At 43.2% G+C, this 12,808-nt stretch overlaps 1 protein-coding gene across 1 annotated transcript; it reads left to right on the plus strand.

Annotated features, from left to right (window-relative positions):
• The first annotated feature begins 278 nt into the window (after nt 1–278).
• Nucleotides 279–10,190, plus strand: PTHLH (parathyroid hormone like hormone). Its single transcript, XM_056515682.1, has 3 exons — nt 279–544; nt 5,937–6,359; nt 9,723–10,190. Exons 1-3 carry the CDS (start codon nt 444–446, stop codon nt 9,730–9,732), a joined length of 534 nt encoding a protein of 177 aa, XP_056371657.1. The 5' UTR covers nt 279–443; the 3' UTR covers nt 9,733–10,190.
• Nucleotides 10,191–12,808: the final 2,618 nt, after the last annotated feature.

Here is a 12,808-nt window from a genome sequence, read left to right on the forward strand (position 1 = left end):
GAGAAGTGAGCAGCTGAGCTGACTTTTGGGAATCTTTCCTTATCTGCAAAGAGGGCTTCTGCTGTAACATAAAGCCCTGAGAGCGTGGCTTAGAACTAAACAGGGCTCAGGGAGCTCACTGGACCCTGCTCTAACTCTGTTCAAATGAGAGTTGGATGCTTTTTGAACTAATACAGAGAGAGATCTTGCCTGCGGGCAGAGAGAGACAGAGAGAGGGAGGGAGGGAGGGAAAGAGGGAGGGAGGGAGAGGCAGACAGCAAGGAAGGGCGAGAGACAGAGCGAAGTTTGGAAGGAGTGAGCCGAGAGCTCAGAAAGTTTGTTTTTCCTTCAGAGCCTCGGAGCTGGTAGAGCCGAAGCGGGGACTCCTTGAGGACGGCGCTGGCGCATCTGTCCCTCGGGACTGACCTCCCTTTCCTTGCAGGTTTTGAGCCCCGGAGGATACAATGTTCGCTAAACTCTTCCAGCAGTGGAGTTTCGCGGTGTTCCTGCTGAGTTACTCAGTGCCCTCCTACGGGAGATCAGTAGAAGGGATCAGCCGCAGACTGTGAGTTTTGCTTTTTTCCTCTCCCTTTATTCTCCCCGGCTGCGGCGGCGGGGCGCTGGGGAGGGGGGCAGGGAGGGAGCCCGGGCTCTGCACGGGGCACTCCGGGTTACCTGCCCCAGGTGCTCACCAGAGCCGGGGGGAGGCGTTTGGGGCAGGCAAAGGGCGCTTTGCTGCTCTCTGACCTTACAAAGCTTTGTGGCTTCTCTTCTCCTCTCGTTGTGCGGGTGCCCGGGACCCTCGCGGGGAGCATCCCGGTTTATCCAATGCTGAGTGCTACTAACAGACACTTCCTCGGCTCTGGCGTGCAGCCAGTATTGATAAGGGTAGGGGAAACACGCAGAAGCGAGGGCCGTCATGACACTGAAGTACTGAACAATTTCTTTGGATTTCTGCCACTTCAGAGAAAAAAAAAAAAAAAAAAAATCCAAAGGGAGTCCAGTATCTTACTTAGAGGCAGAGGCATATTTTTTGATAAATGATAGTGTAACTTAAGACAGTCTGTTCAGGAAATGACCTTTCTGCTTCTTCCAAAATAATCAGCCTGGTTTGTACTAATAGCCATACACAAAGTGCAGGAGAAGCCCCTGCACTGATGCAGGAGCAGCTGCCTCGCACATCTAACTCGCTGGCTTTCTCTGGACTTGCATCAGATTTTCTAAGGAAGAAACACCTCAGTCACACTGGGGAGGGCTGTATTGTTATTCAGTTCCAAAGGAAGCCAAGCTGGAGAAAGAGTGCTGGAAAATCCGATCACAACTTACAGGGAAACATGACACAGCAACAAATTTCAGAAGGGCTTCCTTTTAAATGTTTTATTACAAACCTAAGGACAGGATCTCCAAATAGCACTTCCTCTGCCATTTAAGAAACACACAGAATAACAATAATAATAATAATAACCCCAAACACCCAAAAGAAAAAAAAATACAACCCAGGTGAAGTGACTTCAGACACACCTAAAGTTTGGCATCAGGCAGAGAGCTATTACAAATCTCCTACAGCAAATTGTGTAGAACATGTTATTGCTGATAATGTTACAGTGTATTATTCTCAGTCCATTAACGTTTAACTGTTTTGTACTCCTGAAAGCTGATCTTGGGCTGTTTCTTTCTTTTGGGACCATATTATATAGAGGAATAAAACTTCCGTTTCAAAAATAAGTAAAAACAGAAAATAATTGAAGTGCAGTTAGATGCTGTTATTTTCTTGGCTAGGAAACTCTGAACTGGATCTAAGCCAAATTTGGTTGTTAAAAAAATATTAGATTTGCAGACAAATACTCTTTCTCTTTTTGAAGTTAGCATAGTTCTAACACTTGTTTTTAAAGGTTGGGATTAGAGGTCTTCCCAACATCCCCATTCTGTCCTGACAGGGGGGAAGAAAAGTGTAAGTTAACCAGTGAAAACGCATTTCTCAGCTCCCTCTTTGCTCTGGCATGTAAAACACACACAAGAAACCAGTCAGCTGTCAGTTAGTGGCATGCACGTAGTTTTGTTTGTGGGCACAGCACAAACACAGACACCACACTCAAACATGTGTCCTGTTTTAATATCACCACAAACCATTCCTAGAGTTAATGGTTAATAACTCACTTAGGCTTCAGGATTTTTTTTTCCTCAGTCAAAAGCTTAAACCAGTAATGGATGAAAATACTGAAGCACATTATTATAGACATGCAAAAATAATCAAAATTACATAGGCCTGGTTCTACAGACTTTGCTGAAGCAAATCTCCCATGGAAAGCAATAGCAAATTGTCCCAGGAAAAGATTTCCAGACATGTTATTTGTTATAGGAGTGCTTTAGCTGCTGAAGAACTTCTGAGAAACCCAGTAATGCCTCAAAATGAAATTACATATTTTTATCATCATGTCCAGACATCGCAGCATCATGTCCCTAGATCTGTTCAAAATATTTTTTCCTAAGCCTGAGATAGGTTGAGCAGATTTCCCTCCCTTTGGAGTCAGTGGCAAGGGCACTCAGTCTTGCAAAATCCAGAGAGCTGACTGAATCCTCCTCAGTTATTTTGCTGAATTTAGGATCAGACCCAACTTGAGCAGTCAAGGATAATAACAGCTAAATAAGAGCAGCTCTCTGAGATAGAAAGTGGTAACTTGAAGAATGTTGTAGTTTAGAAATGCTAGATATCTTAAGAGAGAAGAAAAAAAAAAAAAAGGAGGAATGTGCCTGGAAAGAGCAGCTTATCTGGAAGTATGTGAAATCAGGATAGTCTCAAGCCATGGATTTCTGGTGCTCTCCCCATGATGAGACACTCAGTCTCATATGTACACGATGTATTTGGATCCAGTAATTAGTTTGGATGCTCTGGTCAAGTACAAACCATCAACATCCTTCTCTCAAAAGTGCCTGCCACATGTAAGTTTAGCCTTTACTGCTCCTGGTTTGGGTACAGAAGCCTTTTCCTTGGATGAGAGGTGTGTTTTATAGAAGGATGGAAGGGACCTCTAGTGGGTCATCTTAACCCTAACAGCCTAATATTTTTTTCCATATTGTGGCCAATATGTGAATGCAATCATTCCAGTCCCCACTGCCTTCCTACTCTCAGTGTGTGGGTGAGATATTGTTGATATCTCCATTATGAAGCACTTCTTACATCAGTCTTCTTGGGCAAGCCTTTCTCCATGATTTACAAACATAGGAGTTGTTTGAATAACTGAAGCAGAAGGAGGCAGAAGGTCAAAGAGATATGTATCTACCACATCTTTGTTTCAAGGAGATTTTTTTGATCTAGAGCATACAAAGGAAGCTGGTAGGCAAAATGTATTCCTTAAGTCTGGCTGAGTAATAAAAGTCATGTGAAATGTAACACTACATAATGTTATACCATCATCTGGAATAGCAGAATGTTATTTGGGGCCAGACTTGATGCTAAATATCATACAGACATTTAAAGAGAAACCCACCCTCTCTGGCACACCAAGCCCTCACACGTCAATCCCTGCATTATTTTGGAAATGCATACTCACTCAAGATGTAGATCTTGTAATGCTCTCTGACTGCCTTGTGTGTACTGGAACCAAATGTTTAGGTTTCAGTTCTGTAAAATGGAATAGGTTTTCAATCAAGAGGACTTTAATAACAGGCTTTGGAGAGTCAAGATTTTGTCACAGTGGGGAAGTTGACCAAATACACATTAGAGGATTAAGGCAGCTTTGGGTTGTCTGTGATAGAAGGAATTATCCTTGGTAGTTCACAAGAGGCAGTAGGAAAGCTTTGCTCATCACATGAGACACTGGTTTAGACTCCCTGAAGCACAGAGATTTCATACACTTTCTATGAACTAGAAGAGTGAAAGCAGAACTGCATTTCCCATGCAAATTTCTTTCTATGAACTAGAAGAGTGAAAGCAGAACTGCATTTCCCATGCAAATTTATTTCTATGAACTAGAAGAGTGAAAGCAGAACTGCACTTCCCATGCAAATTTCTGTGAAAACAGACTGCTGGAGCTCAGAATGTAACCTGAGTCACACTGGACAGCCTGACAGGCAGCACAGAGGAGCCCAGGGTGCTGGTTTTATTGGCCTACTTGCCAATCAGACTAACCCTAATGAGAAAGGTGTTGGAGATGGCTCTTTTTCAAAAAAATTCTTCTGGGGGAGATCATGAGCTTGTGTTAATGGTCACTGCAGTGAACAGAAAGGCACAATATGGGATCAGCCTTAGCATTACCACATTGCATTTTTGCTTAGGGACATTTAGCAGAGGGACATAAAGTGTTTGCCCTAAAGGCTGAAGTAATCCAAAACTGATTTTGGGACACTTAAAATACAGACAGTATTTGATTACATTACAAAAACCTCAGTATGTGCAGAGCTGATTTTGAGCAAGATTTTGACAGTCATCTTCCAGTCTTTTTGTGGAATGGGGGAAAGCTGCTGTTTGAATTTCACACTGAGAAATAGAGATACATTATCACTTAAATCCATCACTTGAACCCAATACTCAAAAAGTGCAGCCCTACAAAGAGAGAAATTGAAGGAGATGCTCTTAAGCCAGGCAGAAAACTCCCAAACATTTTGCATTTTCAAATCTGGTAACATAGCAGGAAAAAGCGAGATAGGAGAAGGAAGGAACATTCATCACAGTGTTGTGTCTTCTTCCAGTTCACCCACATGCAGAAACCACTTCTTACCCAGCTAATTGACCAAATGATTATAAGGCAAGGCAGTGAACAGAATTTTTTGGCCAGTGACAATCCAGTCACATGCCATACCCTGATGCAAGGGGAGAGGTCCCATAGCCAAAATCTGCATGCTGGAGTAGAGCAATTGGAAGGATAAACTGTATTCTTGCATTCATGGGAACCTAGCTAAAATCCCAGCTTGTGCTCTGTCTGTGGTTCACAGTACAGCTGTGATATATTCCACTTCAAGAAAAAGGCATGTATTTTCCCACATTTTCCCTGGTTATTTATTATCCAGGTGCCATTTGTATATTCTTTCCTCAGATGTTTAATACATTCCTTGCCAGTACAATATCTCTAGAATACAGACAGCTACTCATCTCCCAGTTCCTCGAAAACAAGACGAGCTCAGTGTACCAAAAGGTCAGGATGAACTCTAGAAAAACCACTCTAACAAATCAGATGTGCTTGAAGAGGATCTAGAGAAGAGGGTTAGCACAAAATTCAAACAGCATAGCAGACAAGAAATTTGGCTTCAAAAGTTCACACTTAATGCAATATTAGGAAGGCATCTAAAATCATAATTAGACACAAGTGACCAAGCGGTGAATCCACAGGAGTGGCTGAGGCTCATCTCTGCTGATGCTCAGGCTGCCTCCTTGGATAGCTCACTGTGGACTGAAGTGCCAGTGCTTTAGGCATCCAAATTCAAATATTTTTCCCTTACGCTCCTGCAATTGCACTCGTATGTAGGAGTAAAATGCACTTTTGTGTACTTGTTTATGCTTTTGAAGTACATGACTGAGCAGAAGGAAATCACTAGAATGATGCTGTATAAACACTGCTTCCGGCTCCAGTGCAAGAGCTGGGTTTCCCTCTCCTGCTGCATTATCTGAGCCCTTAGTTTTCCTCTCTCTGAAAACTGCCCTCCTGCTTTCACTGCCTCGAGTGTGGTATATTAAAAGTCTAGGATGCTTTCCTAGAACAGAGCAGTGACTAATCCAGCTCCAGGTCCAGTGGTGTGTGATCAGTCAGCTGAGAATTATTACCCGCTTAGTCTTTTCCTTCTCAGCCACTCTGAGGAAGAAGCAGGGCTTGCTGCAGCAGTCTGACCTCACTGGATGTCTCCAAGCCTGGTACATGATCACTGTGGTCACAACAGCCAGAGAACAGAGGAGCTCTGCCAAGCACTGGGAAATAACCAAATCCTAAACTTTTTTTTTCCTCTCCTCTCTTCTCCTCCTTTAGCAAACGGGCTGTATCAGAGCACCAGCTATTGCATGACAAGGGCAAGTCAATCCAAGACTTACGAAGAAGAATATTCCTCCAAAATCTAATCGAAGGTGTCAACACTGCAGAGATCCGCACGACGTCGGAGGTGTCGCCCAACCCCAAACCTGCCACCAACACCAAGAACTACCCCGTGCGGTTTGGCAGCGAAGATGAGGGCAGATACCTGACTCAGGAGACAAACAAAGCACAGACCTACAAGGAGCAGCCCCTGAAGGCGTCGGGGAAGAAAAAGAAAGCGAAGCCTGGGAAACGTAAGGAGCAAGAGAAGAAAAAGAGGAGAACCCGCTCGGCTTGGCTAAATTCTGGCACGTACGGAGACGCCGTGACTGAGAGCCCACTCTTGGACATCTCTGCTACTACACATAATCACACTTCAAGGTAATCCTGCTGTATTCTTTTGGGGAGCGTGCCATGTGTTTACTGAAGTTGTTATCCCTTGGTGGAGAGGCCAAGGCCTCGCTCAGACTGGGAGTAAAAGCAGATCTTTTGAGACTTGGCTTTTCAAGCACAGTCTCCAGGTGCTCTCTGCAGGTAAGTGCCCCTTCCACTTTGCACTGGAGACCTTCCTTTCCCATGAGACACAATACACGTAAACAACTTCTTTCCAAAATCTGCTTCCTGAAGATGAGTAGTAAGTGAAGGCATTTCTGCAAAAAGGAAGCACATCACAGCCACTAAAATTTCCTTTCCTGTTTAACCGTAGTGTATCCCACACTGTATCTTGGTCCCACACTTGGGCCTCAGCAGATTGAAAGCTTTGACTTTTATTTAAGGCTTTGCACCTATAAAATGGCAAAGTTTTCTTTCCTTCCTCTCAACACCTCCCCTTTCTGGCAACTTTCCTACCCTTGCTTTACAGTTTTTCATTTTACTGTTTAACCTTAGGGGAGAACACAGAAAAATTCTCTCTCAGTGATATCTGCAAAAAATGCAGACCAGCCTTTCACCATAAAATTTTCCCTACCATTAGGACTTTTTAATTCAGCTCCATCCTTTTGCCAGCTTGTGAAACAATTACATTGCTGCTTAAAAATGTTTAGCATCTCTTGGAGAGGGACCTGCCTCCCTCATGTATGACAGTGAAGGGTTTTTAGGGCAGGTGTCCCAAGTGATTCACCCCCTTGCAGTCCTCTCAGCTTGAGTGGAAATCTGCACACTTGCAGACAAAGCCAAAGATTCCACTCTTCAGCTCTCCTTGAATGTTTGCATTTCACCAGCAAAACCCCACCCTTTTTTCTCCTCCTCCCCTTCACCTTGGCAGAACAGAGACACAAGAGAAGTGCCACTTGCTTGCAGTAAATCCCTTGGAAAGAGACACCAGCTGTGGGATTTGCTAAAATCCAGCCTGGGGCTAAGCTTTACAGGCCACAGTTTGCAATGTGCTCCATCACCTCAGCTCGTGCTGGCATCTACAGGAGAGACCAACACCTGGGGCTGGGCACTCAGACATAGAGCAGGGTGTCCCAGACCATAAACCAGTGGGCATGGTAGGAGGGAAGTAGGAGACACTGGTTTGTCTCAGCACCTTAGGAAAGGCAAACTTCAGGATTCTGCTCAGGAGCTGACTGATGTTTCAACAGATGTCAAGGGACACCTGTCTTGAGCACAAAGAAATCCGGAATGTAGGGCAAAAAACATCCTAGGGAATTTCTTTTTCCTGCTGTGCTGTCCTTGGTGGCCATCTAATGGGATATGGAAAAGACCTACAGGTACAACCCTGTTGATTTTCCCAGTTCAGCCTTTCTGTTTGAAGTGTGTCTGGATGGCTGAAGGCTCTCAGCTTTACTGTGGGGTCCAACATCCAAAGTAGCATTTCTCACAGATTCCTAAAAAGAACCTATATTTTAGATAATTAATTTGAGTTTATTAAACAAGGAGAATCAGTTTAAAAAGGAAAAGGGAATTCCTCCTTCACAAGTACAGAGAACATGCTGGTTTAGCCTTAAAAAACTTCTAGTACATGAGTTTTCAGTTATCACAGTAGGTTGGCAAAAGATGTAAAGTTTAAGCATGATTTTCACTGTATCTGTGCTTCTTTTCTGCTGAACACCCTGGATTGAAATCTTCATGTCAATTCTCTCTGATCAATCTTGAAAACAAAATTTTGGGTTTAGGTCAGAAAAAAACTGGACAACAATAATATAATCTCTGGATCTTTTGACTTACTACCAGGAGTATTTCATGGAAGAAGCAAATCTTGCAAAACTTTGGTCCAAATCACAGTTTGCAAATTATCATCAGTACAGAGCCCACTGTCAAGATGTGGCTTAGCTTAAACTTTAAAATCAAGCCTAGAATCCAGGCTAAATTAAAAATGTCACCCTCTTAGAAGTAAGCCTGAGTAGTGCAGACACACACACAAACACAGCCATGCTGTATGAATTATGTGCCATTGTTATACCTGCTGGAATATGTCCTCAAATGTCTCTGAATGAACCCTAATATTGTTGCTAGCTAATTATTGAGGAGCTTCATGCTAGCATTTCCATTCCAGACTCTCCTAAAGTTATTTCTCGTGAACATTCCAGCTATATTCCCATTTCAATTCAATTAAGGTGCTCTTACTGAATTTCCTAAAAAAATTTTGAATGAGTAAACTCCCTAATGATAGATGTAGCCTCCCTTTCAATGTGCATGTTAAGAAAACCATTTTAAACTCTCCAGATCTGAGTTTTGCTGTGCCTCACACACACACTCTTTTGCCCCATGGGATGTTATCCCCAGCTCTGGTGATCAGTCCTGCAGCAGAGGGAATCCCACTCCACATCCCACCATCAGGGAGCCACTAAAAGAAATGTTCTGTTCACAGGGACAGAAAGGGAAAGAGCCCAACCCTTCAGCATTCCCTGAAGCACCTCTGAGCAACTTGATGTTGCAGCACAAGGAATACCCTGACAGGGTGGGAGCAGGCTCTGCTTTGTCCTCATGGGGAGAGAACTCACACCAGACTGCAGCATCCCTTAGAAAACTCCCAGATCTCAGGTGCAGCTGGTTGCTTCAGCTGGGCTGAACGCAACAGGAGCTGCAGGATAACAGGATGGGATGGTTGCTTTTTTCAAGCTCTCTGGCTCCCAGAGGGAAAGTTTCAGGATTGGAGCCTTTTCACTCAGCCAAGCACTTGAAGAGATGCCTCAAGGCTCTGCTCACTCCAAGCTCTGAGCAGCCTTTGCTCATACACACCACAGCCCCTTGCCAAGGGGTGCTGTCAGTGGGAAAAAGAGCCCAAATAAGCCCCATGGCAGTGTTTTATTCAGAACAGGGCACCACACCCCAGCAGTCAACACAGCTTTGCCACAGCATTAACAAGGACTTCCTTTTCCATATCTTCAAAACTGTTTTCCCTTTTCTCCAACTGCATATTTTTTTCTTTTCCAGCACTTGACATTTTTATCACAGGGTGATCCAATTCTTCTGCCTGTAGCACTCAGGAATCTTCTTGCATAAGGCTCTAAATAAAACAAAGCCCCTTTCCATTCCTCTGAGGGTACAGTGCCTCAGTGTGTGACAAACTGCAGGTCATCACACTTCTAGGGGAGTTACATTGAGAAAAACAGAACAGAGATCTTGAATAAGTGTCTAAAACTGTGACATGGTCAAACAGGCCCTGTTATTGCAAATTATTACTAGCAAGGCACACCTGTTATAGACTGTGGCATTTTTGCTATTGACTCTATGTCTACATATTTGAAACAAAAATTAATCAACTTTTCTCCTTTTTCCTGTTCTTTCTTTTCTTTGCAGGAGGCGCTGACATTTTCAGCAAGAGATATTTGGAAGACATATTGCAGTATTCTGTAATAGTGAACATATGGGAAGTATTAAAATATTTATTACCTGTAAATATTGTAAATGCTCAGAATAAAACCTTTTCCCCCATTGCTCTCTGAAACTGCACATTTGGTTATTGTGAATTTTCCTTTTTTTTCTTTTTTTTTTTTTTTTTTTTTTTGGCTAAGGCTAAGACAGTTATTGTCACATTTACCATAATTTATTTTGTTGACTGGTGTATTTATTTTGTGAACGTATCTTGGTGCTGCTGACTTTCTATATTTTTTGTAACATAATGCACTTTAGATATACATATTGAGTACATTGATAACTGACATAAAATGTTCCTGTTTTGTGGTTGATTTCAATGAATGCCTACATACAATTGTTCAAACTGATTTTCCTTTGTGCATGTATAATAGCAGTATTTTAAAATTTGTAAAGAATGTCTAATAAAATATAATCTAATTAAATAATGACTCAGAAGGGAAAATGTGTTCTTGAAGAATTTCAAGAGCAGGAAAATTTTTTTTTTTTTAAATTTACTACATTTGAAAATTGTTTTAAATGTAATGTGTTTACATTGGTCTCAACTCCCACATTTTCACATTAGCTTTTACTTAAAAATCACTCGGAGCGTATTTTTGTTCCAGTGATCTATTTCATGTTAGCTCAGTTGAACGACCTGGGGGTATTAAAAGGTCCCAGAGCAGATTCCCAACCTCCCCAGGAACCCCTGCACTCCAAACTGGGGGTGTGAGAAGCAGCCCCAGGGGAGGCATCACCTGCTCAGCTCCTGGGAGCTGCTCCAGGTCACCCCTCAGCCCAGCTCAGACCCAGGCTCTGGGCAGGGTCCTGGGCTCCCCACACCTCTGCCCAACACCCAAATGGCCACAACATGGGTAAAGCCTCAGCTCTTTGTGCTTTTTCCTGTCTGAATATACAAAAGGAAGAAAAAACTCCACCAGGGGACACATCACAAGGTGCTCTTCTTGCATTGCTGCAAGAAATTTTCCCCTCTCCCACCAAAAGATGCCTCACACTGCTCTGTGCCCAAAACCATCTGCATTAATCCTGATTCTGCCTTGTCTCCATAGATGAGACCTGCTAAGAGAGAGATCCCCTTCAGGATTTCATGTCCACTGATCAAAGAAAATAGGAGAAAAAAAATTATGGTCTATCACTTTTTCTTGTTTCTTATCCCTTTCATGTACAAATCACAGCAGCTGCTGTGGGGGCAACCCTGAATAAAGAGAATTGCTTCACAGAGATATCTGAACTTTGAAAGTCCAACTGAATTTCCTCTGCCCCACTCCTTTAACACCAGCAACATCAGAAAAATGCAAGCATGGAAAAATAAATTACAAATCCTGGGAATTTTAAGATAGTTCTTGTAATTGTTGCTCTGTTCTGTAGTTGCCAAACTTTTCTTTTTTATTCTTCTTTCCTTTTTTTTTAGTGCCATCTTTTTCCATTGCCAAAGTACAGCCATCATGTAATATAAACCAGATGTATTTCTGCTCCCTACCCCATCTTGCAGAAAACTACCTCCAAGAAAATACTAAAAGCAGGAAAACTTGAGAAAAAATTCACCCATCCTTCCCAACCTCTTTCTCTAAAGTGTGAAATTCAACGCTTCATTATGTCCAGTTAATTACAACAGCCACAGAGCACGTGCATGATGTTTCCTTTTCAGATGAAAAATATTATACATGATGAAGCATAGCACTAAGGAAAAAAGGCAGGGTTTCTGCACATTTTTGACTTGGCCTCCTTGCATATCCTGCCTATTTATAGTATCCAGCTAATGCTTGGATTTATACAACTGAAGTTAACTGCAATATATTCAGAAGACAATTTTGTATTTCAGGATTACCAGCATATCCCAGCTGGAACTAAAACTGAAGGCTCTGGTGGGCAGAGGCAATTTATCTTCATCAGAAAGGACGAGCCTTGGCAGCCAGGGTCCCAAAGAGCATAAACCAAACCAAAAAACCCAAGTGCTCAACCTTGGCTCCACAGAACTGGCCTCCTCATAAGAGGAAAACTGATTTTGAAATGTCACTGGTCTCTCTTGTATCCTTCCACTGTCCATTAAGGGTTTGTATTTTTTTCCTAGTTCCCTGTAGGTAAAATCTGCAGCTGTAGAGAGTTTGAGCAAAATTCCTGTTTTTCTGCTAGACTTTGCACAGGCCTTACAAAACCTGTCTGTGAATCCTGTGCTTCACAGACTCTGGTTTGAAAGTCAGTGCTGCAGACTCTGCAAGGTTTTTTTGAGCCCTCAGCTTTCCAGGAAAATAAATCCTGAAGATCCCCATTTCTGAGACAAACTAGAGCAGCTTTGGCTTACTTGGGGTGGGGGGTAAAATCTCCCAGAGATTTCAGTTTCTCAGACAGTTCAACCCTAATGGTTTAACCAGTCTCAAAGACCCCTGCAGGGCTCAGGACTCAAGAATCAGGATTTATCCTGATATTTCCTGACCCATGACACCAAGTGCTAGAGTAGAAAAGAAATGGTGCTCAAACTTCAATATTTCATCTTTTACTGTAGGACCTCTAAGAAGGCTGCACTCTTGCATTCATGTCCTTTCAGCTCTGTTTCTCTTGCTCTCCCTATTCCCAGCTAATCCCAGACCTCACCCTCAGCACCTTCCCTCACCAGTCTCTTGTCTCAGCAAGTCCTTTCTCCCCATCCTGCCTCACAGCCATCAATCTTGTGTTTCTCCAAGCCCTTCATCCCAGATTTTCCACTGGTGGGTTGTGCTCTCCCCTCAGCATCCTCTCCAGCTTCCTCCTGCTCTCTGCCCCCCTCCCAGCAGGAAGAGCAGCCAGAACAGAGTGGGGCTCCTCCACCACCCTATCCCAGTGCCTTTTCCCAAGCTCCTGGCTAAGCAGGAGCTGTGGGGGAAATCATCCTTTGCCTTCATTGTTTCTGAGCATCAGCCTGCTCAAATAGCAGGATCTGCACTCCTGGAGGGTGGTGGGATGTGCACAGAAAATCCCCTCATGCACTGGAGCTGGACCATAACAAAGGCTTTTGCTGATAAAGAAGATTCCAT

Source organism: Oenanthe melanoleuca, chromosome 1A, assembly GCF_029582105.1.
Source record: "Oenanthe melanoleuca isolate GR-GAL-2019-014 chromosome 1A, OMel1.0, whole genome shotgun sequence".
Lineage (NCBI taxonomy): Eukaryota > Metazoa > Chordata > Aves > Passeriformes > Muscicapidae > Oenanthe > Oenanthe melanoleuca.

What these genes read in the sequence shown, in the direction of transcription:
- PTHLH (XM_056515682.1), top strand. Translation starts at nt 444, where the DNA reads ATGTTCGCTAAACTCTTCCAGCAGTGGAGTTTCGCGGTGTTCCTGCTG. An exon ending in GAAGGGATCAGCCGCAGACT is followed by an intron (nt 545 to 5,936) that starts GTGAGTTTTGCT and finishes CTCCTCCTTTAG; the next exon opens with CAAACGGGCTGTATCAGAGC.